At 38.7% G+C, this 15,638-nt stretch overlaps 1 protein-coding gene across 1 annotated transcript in view; it reads left to right on the forward strand.

Moving 5' to 3' along the window:
- The window catches only part of Utx (Utx histone demethylase), a 110,800-nt gene that overhangs the window by 320 nt on the left and 94,842 nt on the right, over positions 1-15,638 (forward strand). Inside the window, exons 2-3 of the mRNA XM_012293529.2 lie at positions 193-446; positions 529-637. Of these exons, the coding sequence (XP_012148919.1) occupies positions 193-446; positions 529-637 (363 nt within the window). The remainder of the gene's footprint in view (positions 1-192; positions 447-528; positions 638-15,638) is intronic.

A 15,638-nucleotide genomic window follows, 5' to 3' on the forward strand; every position in this document is an offset into this window, starting at 1 on the left:
TGATATCTGTGTTAGACGTTCGAATGTATCATTTTTAATATAATAAGTAATAATATGAGACTGTTTATTAATATGAAGAATATAGGAATATACACATTTATAATGATACAAATTATATTATTTATATTTTTATGTGACATATATTGTTATAAACTTTAATTGATCAATGCGTTATTTTGAAAATATTTGCAGTCGGCAGTTTGGATTTTTAAAATTAAATTCACCAGAGCAATCAAAAAAGAAAGCTTTAGTCGTACGTGCAATCAAATACTTAGAAAGGATGTTAGTTCAAGCTCAGGCTGAGAAACAACGTAGAAAAGCAGATAGTACAAAAATAAATCCGGATGAATTAAAAGATGATGAGGAAGACAAGGGGATCAGTATTGATCCTAAAACATATTGCAAACTGGGACACTTTCATTTACTCTTGGAGGATTATAGCAAAGGTAATTAATTATTTGTACTATTTTGTTGTCAGCTGATATTCATATTTTAATATATATTTTCATTCTGTTTGTGCCTTGACAGCTATGTCAGCGTATCAAAAATTTTATTCATTAAAAGGAGATTACTGGAAAGATGCTTCATTTTTATATGGACAGGGGCTTGTCTATTACCACTTCAATGCTTTTCAGTGGTAAGTTACATTTTACAATTGTTTATGCATGTGGTTTTCTTTAAAACTGTTTTCACATTTCCATATATAAAATAGTGTAGTATTAAGTTGTACATACCAGACATGTTTACGACAAGCAAGTAATTATTTAATTAATATCTTATTTCCCCTATTCTTGTATTACAATTGCTTCATTAATCAATTGTAATTGAATGACTAAGGAATTTACATATTAGTTCAGTTACAATTTGAAAAAACAAAAGAAAGATTTTAGACTGTTCATTGAGCTTATAATTTGCATAAGGAAAACAAAACAGTGTGCATAAAAATGTGTGCAGGAAAATATTGTTGTTCACCTTGAAAAGGGGACGTCGACCCCTTAGAAGATGTACACATAGGGTTCATCGTTCTCGTCTTGTCCTTTTTATTTTTATAATTTCGCGCGCATTTCTGTTGGTAAAGTAATTTCGTCCCTGTACGTCGATAAAATAGATCACTGAACAATCCTGGCAAGGTAGAATTTGGACAAGCCGATAGATCCCAATTTCTAAGAGTTACCAAACGAATTCTCGGTTCGAAAATAAATTTTGACAACAGATGTCCTGAATTTTCCTCTGATAGAGTAACGCGAAGTGCCTACGTGCCAAACTGTTGCAGAGTTATGGCGTCTAGGAAAGTGGGCGGGGGAGAAGTAGGATACGTATGTATTCTATTCCAGCAACTAAAATAATAATTTAGATTTCTTATATTTTGTACACGTCACTGCAGAAATTATTTATTTATTAATAATTTATTTACATTTTTAGAATTAAACTTTTTATGAAAGTTTGATAGAAAAATAGAGATATATATTTTACATACTCAATAAATTAATTCCTAGTCGTTTAATTCTTATCGAATTACTATTAAAATTGATATTGTTGATAAAATTATTTGAAAAACAAGACAAAAACATTGTTCATGTTTAATATAGATTTAGTAACTGTCGATTACAGCATACTGCGATCGATTTAATATAGCTGCTCAGGAAACGTAGTTTAACCTTAATCAACATCAATTATTTCGAGTACAGATATGCTCGAATTTCATTACGTACGATCGAATGCGAGTGTAACATGACGTTTAAGCATTTGCAAATTCAGAAATCGAATTGTTCTCATTAATTCCTCGTGAGGTGCTTCAAAATAACTGAGAAGATCATATCGCTGTCAAATACCAGTTTAATAAGGTTATGTTCGTCATTCCCGATTAATGTACGTGTCAGTGACCGGGTCAACAGTTAGATTGTCATATTCTAATAATATCTTTATGCTATCAGATGAGATGTGTTTGAAGTAATGTATTCTTATGATATATTCAATTGTTTAATTCGTTCAATTATTACATGGCATTAAAAATATTGTTCCCGTCGTTGTAATTCAACTGTATATAAATACGTAACAGTATTGTTGCTGTTGACTTGACATTTCCTGTCAGGCAATCGGCTTTATAGACGGTTAGGAGTGAGAATATCGATTTCCTGTTCAACCCTCCTTAACTCAGATGGGTGTAAGATTCCCGTGGAACCAAGCTTATACAGGACTTCCTTTCGATCTTTCAGCATTCCACTTTATTATGATTCCACATAATCGTTATCAATTTCTGTGATTGACAGCTTTCCGCGTCCTTCAATCGATAATTAATCGATCGATAGTAACGTTTTAATTCTCGAACAGTGAGTAGTAATTTAACCCGTTGAACCTTTGTTTCACAATTTTTTCTGTTTTCTACGACGCATTGCAAATATAACATGTAACGCAATAAGAAATATGACAAGTGAAGAAAGATTTAATATCGAGTTTGGTTTTAGTCTCTCAAAGCGACAGAAGTAGTACTTGTTGGACATTTCTTTTATATCGTCATTTCAGAAAAAACAATTGTGCGGTGATGACATAGTGCAACATAGAGCGTCTTTCGTCTTTGTCTTATTCGATAAACCGCAGACTTATTCACCGAGTGAAATTGAATGGAAAATCCTCTCTTTGTGGATTCACGAGGCGGTTTCCTAGGATATATTGGGTTTCAAAGCGTCCGTTCAGGTGTGCACAGTAGGAAATGCATAGGCAACAATTATTTGTAGGCCACCTGAATGGGGAGACTAGATTACATGTTCGTACATTTTACTTCGCTATTACCGATGAGTTTGTACTGGAAGAAAGTTTTCCGAAAATGGATTCATTCAAATTACATTACTTGTTCGTTCGGTTATATCATTATTTGAAGTTCGAGTTTATCCTGCGCGTCGACGATGCGCAGAACTTAATCACATTAATAGGTGTGCTTCACACTTTTAATCGCATTAAAAAGAAAATCTTACAGCATTGTTTTAAGCATAACTCGATATTGTTTTAGGAAGTAATATTGTATAAATATATATTGCTTAAGTACTCTATCGTCCTTCAGCACGAAGGGAAGCTGCAACCCCTTTCTCTGATCAACGAATCTTTTTTCACTATTTCACCCCTGGTATTGAATGGAGCCGAATCTCCCTAAGGGTGATTCACACGACGCGTGACTCGCCAGTTTTCTAATCACTCGTACGTGTATGACTCTCGTGTATTGTGCATTGTGACTGTATATTTATAGCAATCGTTGTATTATGCAGTCGTCGCACTTTATGCACGTTTCTGTTTTACGATATCGATTTGCTAGCGTTACACGTGTCCCTGCTTTAACAATCATGAAGAAATATAACTGGTTCCTTTTATGGTTTAATGTGCTATTTTAGATTTATTTGTCTAACTTTAAACCATTGCGTAAAGCATCTAAGTTGTATTGCAAGTGCATACGTATTCAAGTGTAATATTGCGTATGAGGGAAAAATGGTGATACGAGTATTTATAATTTTACAAATTTCCAATTTTGTGAATTTGCAAATTGGGAAAGTTGTAAATTCTGAAATTTACAAGTTGAAAAATTGCGAAATTGGAAAATTTGAAAATCCCGAAATTTGCGAATTTAAATTGACCGAATATTGAGAAAAGGAGGTGGCAGCGTCGCGCTCGTTTTCGGGCAGCCGCGTCGGTTGGAGCAAGGTTCGTCGGAACGGCACGGCACGGCAGTTGGGACATTTTGTCCGCCATGGGAGAGTGGAGTTGAGTCACGTGCAACGCATAGAGATGCGTTGCAGACGATCGATTTTACAGCCTCTCCTTCTACGCACGTGTTCGGCCATGTATAGTCGCATCGAACCATTGGGTTGTTACATATCAGATGATTAATTGGGAAATAGGAAGTCTGCTATAATTCGGTGATACGAAAGTATCAAGAAAGAGCGTATTACAGTGTATAAGTTTGAAATGAATGTTCAAGAAAAATAGCTGGGTAAAGTTTCGATTAATATACTTAATATAAAATGACTGCCTATCGGTTACGGCAAAGAACCGTTTTCTTCGTTTCTAAGAAATCATACATGTAAGACTATGTTCTCCGAGTATCAGTCTACTTACAAATGATGCACAGCTCGTCTGTGCTCGTTTTTACTCCAGCTGTTTCTGAAAGAATGCTCGTCGTACGTGTATAACCGCACGTCCATCAAATATCAATGTCCCCTTTATCCGTATACGAGGGGTGTCCAATAAGTTCTTAGCCTTGCAAGGTGTACGTATTCCGTTTCCGTATTCAACATTTTACACTACTGAATATACAAAAGTTATTTTAATAAAATTTTTTTCTCAATAAGAATATATGGTAAATAAAAAATTTCGAAGATTTCATATTTAACTTCTGAAAATCCTCTCTTTAGCTTTGTTCTTAACCGAAAGAATCCTGCGTGGTACTCGGAGTGCACATTTTTCCATCGTTTACATATTGTACCTAACTAGTTTGCAATGCGACGCACGTGTCCGCGTTAACGCAGGCATTCGAAAACCTTAAAGGCACAAACGTGCCCGTATATAAAATTCACGGACGACAACGGTCAATTAATTTGAATACTTATCTTTGCCAGTGGCCACGTGTTTCGATGCGGGGAATTAAAGTAAGGAAAGGAGTCGTTATGCAGTGGTCGGTTCGCGTTTATTCGCCCTTATCGCAAGGGGGACCGTGAGTTTCCAGGTAGCCACCTTGCACGTGAGACTTCTCATGAGTTGGCACACGTGTGTTTATGCCGTTGCACAAACGATACGCTTACACACACTCGCGTTGCACCCTGTCGCGTTACGTTCTCGGCAAGGTGCATGCAACCTTTGACCCAGATCGTACGGTCGATATTCCCTGGCCCACATACGCTTCTACAGATTAATATTTTTTTCCACGCGAACTCGACGATTCCTCGATTCCTCTCCCTTTCCGCGAACTTCGTCGCACGACATTTTTCCAATTGGCCTTTAATTGTACGCCCTACCCGACTACTAACTCCGATATTTTTTAATTACGTTCTACGCGACTTCAGAATTTTAGAACTTTGGGAAAACCTTTTCGACATTATGATTGAAAAAATAATGGAACATTAGGATATAGAGATCATACTGTAGAGATTCATTACTATAGGGATTTGAAGGTACAGGAACTCGATGCTTTCAGAAGTTAGAGGTATGAGAATTTATAGATGCAGGAATGTAGAGAGCTAGGAATTTAGTGCCTACATGCGCCATTAGCAGTAATGAAGGGATTAATAAGAAAATACTGTCATTCTTAAAATTTTCGTATTCGAATACATATTGAGACTGCTATCTTTTCATTCCCCTTAAAATCGAGGACTCCAGGAAAAAAAAATTGGTTCGTCTCATTAACCGTCGTTAGTTGTATCCACCGATGGACAAGGATGCAAATGAACGACGATTAACCGCGGTGCGGTTAATCGAATCGCCAGGCGGCACGTAAGGTCCCTTTGGTTGGAGCGACTCTGGTCAAGGTTTCCGATGATACAGTCCCGTGAACCTGACGCCTGGATGGCAATGACCTCTATCCGCACCGGCGTCGTCGACGACGACGTTTCCGTTGAAATTCCTCGTGTTCGACGACGGGTCGCATCGGTACACCTTCGAAGGGTCAGGTGGATCGTGCAACGGCCGGTTGGCTTCTTCAGGACTGCGCGTAACTCCCGTGTGCGCTCGCATGCGAGCGTTACCGTGGAAGCCGGTGGGACAACGAGGACAACGACGTCGACAGCGGGCGGCAGGGAGTCGTCTCGGTATTACTTCGCGGATCGTTCGGCGAGGTCATGGTCAGCCGGCGTGCTGAAACCGAGAGTCAACAAACTCTGGCCAGCGACGAAGCGAGTGCTGCGAGTCAGCCAACCGACCACCAACCGAACAGGAGACCGGTAAGGGGTACCAGTCGGCCATTTAAAGCCAAGTACACATTTCGATACCGTGTAGCATTACGTTCCGATCGGATCTTTCTAGGATCGACCGGTTCTTATCAATGCATTACGAGCAGATTTCAGTCTGATTGGATAGCGGTACTTGAAAGTAGATCGCAACTTAAACGAGATGGATACTTTAACTCCTTAACTCATGATTTTTTCAGTCAGAATTATCTGATCATTGCTGCAATATTCAGACGAACTAGAGCGATTAACCTGACCGCACTCTCTACCGCAGCTCTGATCTAATTTATCCGAAAGATGTTTGTCCTGCATTCGCAGTGTAGAAATTTTCTGAAGACATATCACAACATCGTGTTCAAGTTGTGTACCAGGCTTAAATGGACAGTTAACCAGCCTGCCAAACATAACCCTTCTCTGATCGTTCAACCGTGAGTACCCCGCAAAAGCCGCTTGCTGCTAGCGGATTCTGTGTGTACCCTTTTCTTCGCTAACCTTCTCTTCAGCCTCCACTTCCTGTTTTCTCCTTTCCTTGTTGTTCACGCGACCATCCTTCTCTTACCACTTCAGGACATTCGACGCTAAATATAATGCTCGATCATTATTTATAGCCTGGACTGTTGTTGCGTGAGATGCTGTACTATCCGCGGCAGGTGCGGCATTTGTAATCATCGTGAAGCGGCCGAGATATCCCTGATCTTCCGGGAATATAGATCGTCGATGATTCGTGATATTCGAACGACCTTCGTGCTACTACGCTGTAATTTAGATGGAAGCGATTGGAATAGCCCGGTGCTATCGGTCTCTTAATCATGGGCTGGCAAAGCTTTGACATATCAGAATTTACACTTCAGAACATATCCAGGGATATAGGAGTCTTGAGACCTAGAAATTTACATGCCTCGACATAATACACTTGTTTCGCTTTTGCGGTATAGATTGTTGACAGTACCGTTGTACTATTTAGTTTCAAAGAATGTCTTATGTAATGCTTCGTATTCTTGTCGCATTTCCTGGTGTTTAGTAGTCCTTCGATGCACGCGTGTACCCGTTTTCACACGCATCGAGGTGCTTACCTTTATAACGTGTGACACGTTAGAATGTCGCGTGTAGGGTGTGCCTAACGAGAGGAGCGCATGACCTTCAGAGGTCTGACAATTATTCACAGGGCCTGAAACGTAGTAATTTGTCGAAATTGCTGATTCTCCGAAATCGAATAGAAATCAAGAATTTGACCCGTTATAAAATTCCATTTTCGGTTACCTGTAACTTTAGATCGATACCGCAATCAGAAAGTGTTAGTAATGATTTTCAGAAGCGCAATTTTATTTTCGCTGTACTTGGTTCGAAAAGATATTGCTCCATTTATTAACGAGAAAAGGGATTCTGTATTTACGTATCACGTTGAAGTACCACGGTATTCGTGTGTTGGTGTGTATGCAGCCCGAAGCACAGCGAGTTTATCGACATTGGTACTCGTGACGTCGGGATTCGCGGTAGCAGCGCCCTGGACGAGTCCGTGCCTCCGCGAGCTGTGACGTCATTGGGTAGCGGGGCGAGATTTTGACCAATGACAGCGCGCCACGTCATAGCCAGCCTCCGCTCTTCGGAGACGGCGAGTCACGTGACGTCACCTGGGACGACACGGCACTCCGCGAGTTGAATGACCCCCACAGACCAAGTTCAATACACCGACGAGGAAAGATACGACCCGCAGATCCGAGTCCACGATCATAGTTCCTTCGTTGCTTGTCGTTTCGTCCGTGTTTGGCCTCTGGGAACAACTCTTCCTTCTACGTTTCGCGCGTTCGACCACCTCGGCCGCGTTCGTATCGTTTCGGCTTCGCTCGGCTTTCTCGATTCGCGATGCCGCTTGGTCCGTCCATTCGGACAAACTCGCGTTCGATTCGGGGCGGACAGTCGCATTCGGTAATAATTGCTTCTGCGGCTTCGAACAAGGTTCGAATAATAAAATCGAAATTGTTCGAATACCGAACTGAAATCTTAATTATCGAAGTTTATTTTGAGCACGCACGTATTCTTTTTCATAGGGTTGATTACAGTTCATTCGTATTGCAGATTATTTTTTTTTTGGGACATTTTTACTTGCATCATATCTTTTTAAAAGAATGAAGGAAATTAGATTTTGTCAAAGTATTTCCAAAGTCGTATTTTCTTGATTTTACTTCGTATTAGAAAGTTAGAAGATTTTAAAAGTATAAATTCGTAAGTTCAATTAAAAAAAAATAATGATAACGTCTAATAATAAAAAGCTGTCCTCTCCTCAGACTTTCAGCCAGCAACGTGTAATTTAAATTGCGCGAAATCGAACGAAATTCAAGCAGGTTTCTGCGTTACGATCGGGACTGAATAAAAAGTCGCATTTATTTCGGGCGAAACGCATCACTATCGGACTGTTTTTATTCATTTAGCCAGTGAGGAAGTTAAAATTAGTCGTCGCGACGTACATACGATCGGGGAGTCAGTGACTCCTTGTTGCGAATGTTGTTCCCGTTGCACCAAAGAAATCAGTTATGCGCATTGGCGGAACCAGAATTTTGGTCTGTCTGGATCCACTCTTAAATTGTGGTGCGTTGTATTGCGATGCGTTATATCACTTTGCGTTACATCGCCGCATAGTGTGTAGCGTTGAGTGCCACGCGTTATATTGCCGTATATTCTATTCCTACGCGTTGTATTATGTCGCGTTATATATCGTTATGCGCTGTATCACTACACGTAATATATTAGCATTCGTTATACCACTGTATGTAATATAGTACCACGCGTTATATTGCCGTATATTCTATTCCTACGCGCTGTGTTATGTCGCGTTATATGTCGTCATGCGGTGTATCACTACGCGTAATATATTACCATGCGTGATATCACTGCATGTAATCTAGTACCACGCGATATATCGCCGTATGTTCTATTCCTACGCGCTGTATCGCCACACATCATATATCGCCATGCGCTGTATCACTACGCGTAATAGATTACCGTGCGTTATATCACTGCATGCAATATAGTACCACGCGTTATATCGCCGTATGTTCTATTCCTACGCGCTGTATCGCCACGCATCATATATCGCCATGCGCTGTATCACTACGCGTAATATATTTCCATGTGTGATATCCCTGCATGCAATATAGTACCACGCGTTATATCGCCGTATGTTCTATTCCTACGCGCTGCATCGCCACGCATCATATATCGCCATGTGCTATATCACTACGCGTAATATATTACCATGCGTTATATCACTGCATGTAATATAGTACCACGCGTTATATCGCCGTGTGTTCTATTCCTACGCGCTGTATCGCCACGCATCATATATCGCCATGCGCTGTATCACTACGCGTAATATATTACCATGCGTGATATCACTGCATGGAATCTAGTACCACGCGTTATATCGCCGTGTGTTCTATTCTTACGCGCTGTATCGCCACGCATCATATATCGCCATGCGTTGTATCACTACGCGTAATATATTACCATGCGTGATATCACTGCATGTAATCTAGTACCACGCGTTATATCGCCGTATGTTCTATTCCTACGCGCTGCATCGCCACGCATCATATATCGCCATGCGCTGAATCACTACGCGTAATATATTTCCATGCGTGATATCCCTGCATGCAATATAGTACCTCGCGTTATATCGCCGTATGTTCTATTCCTACGCGCTGTATCGCCACGCATCATATATCGCCATGCGCTCTATCACTACGCGTAATATATTACCATGCGTGATATCACTGCATGCAATATAGTACCACGCGTTATATTGCATAACCACTCGCTATATCGCCGGGTGAATAATGATCACAAGCTATATCCCCATATGTAGAATATTGTTACACGTTATATCGCTGCGTGTAGCGTGATGCCTCGCGTTATATCGCCACGCATTGTGTAGCCACGTATACTCTACATCGCTATATTTTATTAAATACTCGCGTAATATACCATTAGTCGGTTTATCCTAGGTTGATAATCTGCATTCTATGGGGGTTAGGTTTACCCTGACCCGTAGGTAGTTACGCCAATGGTTATACGTCCGTTCCGACGTTCATAGGGATAAAGATTTCCAGCGACACGAATGTCGTCTGGTGCATACACGCAAATACATTGAATTCCAGTCGGTCAGATTATTCGATAAATAAAGTTTACTAGCTGGTAAATTATGACGCCGACGTCTGCCGTCTATTTTGCTCGGTGTATCCAACCGCTTTGAAAAGGTCCTTTTAAGTATATTGTTGGCCAGGTTGAATATCAACGGGAAATATTTCTTTGGTAAATACGGGGTGGTCTGCTAGAAACAGACCAGCACAACCGTCTTCCGTTAGGTTCCCGTCACGGAAGAAATATATTAACGAAAGGGAGACGGCTTTAAAAGGTGAATGCACCGTGGAATACAATGATCGTTTGTCTTAATTCTTTTCTCCTTTTCGTTGTTGGAGTTACTATTCATCTTGTTGTCTATAATAAATTTTGAATACGAATATTTATTCCGTTTACAGTGGCTGTCAATTAGTTCCTAACACTGCTCCATAATTTAGATAACAAATACTATGTTTATAAGCATTATTTTTCGAAAGCGTTAGTAATCGGAACATTCTTTCGAACCACATTGAATTCATGGACAAATAACGCAAATCGAATTATGGAAAACACGTCGATAAACATTTCGTGAGCAGTCGCGATGCAAAGCGACGAATATATCGGATCGGTATCTATACACGGACATATTACAATTTACTCGCAACGCATAAACGGATAATATTCGAGCGTGGTTAAATAATCAGTCTAGGTCCACCGCGTTTCCTGTTCGAGGTATGACACCATGCTGTGCAATTTATATGCATCCATTTGTAATGAATGCCGTGAAAGTAAGTTGGCACGATGTACCGAGAGAGGAACGTGGGCATCTCACGAACACGTGGTAAAACGAGGTGCGTGTTACGGCCACGTGGCCTGGCATCTGATAAGATCCACCTAACGTGAAATGTACTTGCCACTTAGGCTAACTGGCCATTTTCTTCCATCGTAAGCCATCCTTAAAAAGATCCCGTGGATCGTAGCGTAAAAAGGCAGCGTAAGATCTGATGCAGGCGAGCGACTTCCGTCCTTCAAATATCAAATCGGGGAGTTAATGCACCTCGGGTTTCTTTTATAAAGTTCCTAGAATACTCTAAATCATAACATCTACTCTCTCATAGGATCTCTAAATTATAATATCCTTAGACTTCAAAATTTCTGTGCACCAAGGTCCTCACACCTTAAAGTAACAAAATAGTCCGAGGTCCCAAAATCTTTATATCTCAGTGTCCTTTGATTCGAAAATCCTCAGCAGTCTCACAAAATACAAAAATTTATATATTCCCAGTTAGGAATGAATATTATACACATTATTTATCGGTGGTTTACATAGAGACAGCAAAAGGAAAGACCTCGACGTAGTATCGATATTTACTTATCAGTGTTCCACATGCAGGGTGTTCGCATATGCACATCTTTCACGCGGTCGATCGATTTTTACGTCGTAAAACGTTGAAACGCCGCGCCGTAACCGATCTATTCCGGCCGACTTATCGATTCCGTTGAAAGTAACAGTATTTCCGTAGAAAATCGAATTAGGACAGATACGAGGGATTCCGAAAGCGAGTTACATCGTATCAACGATTACGTCCGACCGCTTACGAGCCTCGATTTTTGCCGGAACGATAGCTCGCCGGGATTGAAGCTCGTGAAACGCGAAGAAGAGCACGTGATTTCTAGTCTGGCACGTGTGTGCGTCAAAAATAATTAAATCCAAGTTTAAAGTCGGCTCCCTCCGACATCGGAAGAAAGAACGGTGAAAACGAGATTGCACGGCACCGCCGCCGTGTGTATTTTGGTAACGAACCTCTCTCGCTCTCGGAATTTTCGTCTTTTCCATCCTGACAAACGCGCTCCTCCTGTTCCACTTTGAACAGGGGATCGTAAAATTACACGACATCTTTTTTTATTTCCACTTTCTCTAACGGATGCATTTACAGTTTATACTTTGCGAGCTGGTGTTCTCCATCGCCATCGTTTCAGGATTTGCATTTTAGGATTTTCGCCATTCACGGATTTTTGGTTTTAAAAACTTATCACTCTAGGAATTTATTTCCACTTTCTCTGATGGATGCATTTACGGTTTATACTTTAGGAGCTAGTGTTCATCGTCATCGTTTCAGGATTTGCATTTTAGGATTTTAGGATTTTTGCCATCCACGGATTTTTGGTTTTAGAAACTTATCATTCTAGGAATTTATTTCCACTTTCTCTAATGGATGCATTTACGGTTTATACTTTAGGAGCTGGTGTTCATCGCCATCGTTTCAGGATTTGGAATTTAGGATTTTAGGATTTTTGCCATCCACGGATTTTTGGTTTTAGAAATTTATCATTCTAGGAATTTATTTCCACTTTCTCTTATGGATGCATTTACGATTTATACTTTAGGAGCTGGTGTTCATCGCCATCGTTTCAGGATTTGTATTTTAGGATTTTAGGATTTTTGCCATCCACGGATTTTTGGTTTTAGAAACTTAACATTCTAGGTATTAATTTTCACTTTCTCTAATGGATGCATTTACGGTTTATACTTTAGGAGCTAGTGTTCATCGCCATCGTTTCAGGACTTGGATTTTAGGATTTTAGGATTTTTGCTATCTACGGATTTTTGGTTTTAGAAACTTATCATTCTAGGTATTTATTTCCACTTTCTCTAATGGGTGCATTTACGGTTTAAACTTTACGAGCTGATGTTCATCGCCATCGTTTCAGGTCTTGGATTTTAGGATTTTAGGATTTTTGCCATTCACGGATTTTGGTTTTAGAAACTTGACATTCTAGGTATTTATTTCCATTTTCTCTAATGGATTCATTTACAGTTTATACTTTAGGAGCTAGTATTCTCCATCGCCATCGTTTCAGGACTTGAATTTTAGGATTTTTGGTTTTTTGACTCCTTACATTATTTTGACGAGTCTGACTTGTGACGCACTCATACGTCTATGACCAATTTTACTCGAATTTTGAATACATTTCAATTTGGAGTTCAAGTCCAACTATAATTTGCATAGTCAACGACTGCATGATACCAAATTCACATAACATTTCAAGTTTCTGTGTCTGTTTTCATGTTATGGCTGAAATTAGTCAGTTCTGACGCACTTGACAAAAACATCATAGTGCAAGGGGTTAACATTTTGCGATGTACGATTCACAGAACCCTTTTTATAGATTTTTAGGGATGTAAATCTCCAATTTTAAAAATTATAAATTCGAGGATTTTTAAGTTTACCTTTTCCCTAAATCTGCAATAGTAGCCTTACACTTATTCAAGGAAAACGTTGCATTTAAGTATGCACATATCATAAGTGATGACTAAACGGTTTGCTACACGTTACATCGATAATTATTGTACATCTGTTGCCATAACTCAGGTATCGAAGAAAGCTGCTTAAGTGCAAGAAGCACGGGTTTTTTACTCGAATACAGCGAATGGAATAGGTAAGGTGATCGAAGGTTGTTCACATAAAAACAAGCACCGCAAGAATGATTACTTCACTGGTTGAACTTACATTACGCTTCGACCATGACGCGATTCCATAAATATTAATATTTTATGACCGGATAATTCATGACGGAGGAAAACGTTATATTTCGCGTGAATCGTTGCAATTCCAGTTAAAAGTGTTATACCTCAACACTTGTATACCTCAGTGAAAAAATATTTTTGTTGATTATTGATACGATATCGATACTTATTGATTTTTATCGTTAATTCCAATGGGAGTGACTATTCAAATCTATTTGCTGTTTAGTTTACTATTCAAATCTATTAATGAATAAATTTTAAATGAAATCTGATACGTAATTTTATCGCTTTGTTTTTCTTTAAGCGCGTAATCTAATCTAATTTTAAATGTAAATCATTCAGTTCGAACGATAAAGTTCTGTACGAGGTCTGATTAGATTAGGCGTTTAATTTTTAAACAGAAAATCGATTTGAATACCCAGTGTTAAAAATTGAAGTAAAAAGTAATGTAAAATCGCAAAGTTAGCGTAACTGAAAGTTGAAAACTGGTCGATAAGAAGTCTAAACGTTCCAGTTCTCGTTAGCGTATCGTTGCAAAAGGCTAGCGACGAACAGCCACTTTCGTTCTCGTGGACGAGCGGTTCTCCTCGACGAGGAGGGTGAGAAAAAAATTGAGGATCACTGGCAAAGAGAAGTTTCTTCGTCCGGTACGAATAGCGAACGTGAAACGAGAAAAACGAAATAGGAAAGTGGCATGGTGCGGTGTGTATTTTAGTAACGAACGCCTAAGGGAAAAGCTTCTGTGTTTGAACAAAGCAACGCACGATTTTTGGTGTCATGTTGAAGCTTTTCTCCTACTCGGTTATCCGCTGGCCCTCCATGAAATTGTAGCCACTCCGAAACGTCGTTTCTGTCCGCATTTATATTTACGCATTCATGCCACGCTGTTGGATCGCCTTTTACGTTTTCTCTATACGGGGTGCTCTAAAAACTTTCGGCAAAAATTAATCTGTAATTTGCTCGCGATCTATGCAAGAATTTCATTACAAAAATTTCGTGTAGCTTTCGGGATTAACCGTTAAATCGTGTTGCGTTATACTTAAAAATATTTAATCTCTTGATGTATAATTTAAAATAGGTGAATAATTACAGTAAGGCAAAGTACTGATAAAATGGAAAATTTAGAAATCTTTAATTGAAATTTTAGTAATCTTTTTTTAAACATCCTGTACGTAACGAATTGCATCCGCTTCCGTCTTTCCATTTGAAATGGTAATAGTACTTTTAAATAGACTTTTTCGAATGCGGGAAGCGACATCCTCGCTCGAATAATGTTTCTATGTTCGTGTTATGTAATTCTTGCGTTCAACGATCTGCCTCTTTTATGCTATTTCATGTTATGGCTTTGGAGTCTCTTTTATCTGGAAACTTGAACATCGTGGTACGTATACGCTCATGGGTTTGATGGTGTATGTGAAATCCAGTGTTGTAAATATAATTTAATAGTTTGAAATACTTGTGCACGTTCAAAGTAATACATGTATTCCTTTATGAAATTATAAATTATAAATGAAATTGATATAAGATCGAATACAAATGATTCTAAATAAAATGTTAACAGCAGAAAGAAAAATAAAATATAAATAGGAAAATAATGTGCACGTTCAAAGTGATACATGTATTCCTTTATGAAATTATAAATTATAAATGAAATTGATATAACATCGAATACAAATGATTCTAAATAAAATGTTAACAGCAGAAAGAAAAATAAAATATAAATAGAAAAATAATGTGCACGTTCAAAGTGATACATGTATTCCTTTATGAAATAAATTATAAATGAAATTGATATAACATCGAATACATATATGATCGTAAATAAAGTGTTAATAGCAGAAGGAAAAATAAAATAATATATAATATATAAATAGAAAAATAATGTGCACGTTCAAAGTAATACATGTATTCCTTTATAAAAATATAAATTATAAATGAAATTGATATAACATCAAACACAAATATGATCCTAAATAAAGTGTTAAAGAAAGAAAAATAAAATATAAATAGAAAAATAATGTGCACGTTCAAAGTGATACATGTATTCCTTTATAAAAATATAAATT

This window comes from Megachile rotundata, chromosome 2, assembly GCF_050947335.1.
Source record: "Megachile rotundata isolate GNS110a chromosome 2, iyMegRotu1, whole genome shotgun sequence".
Lineage (NCBI taxonomy): Eukaryota > Metazoa > Arthropoda > Insecta > Hymenoptera > Megachilidae > Megachile > Megachile rotundata.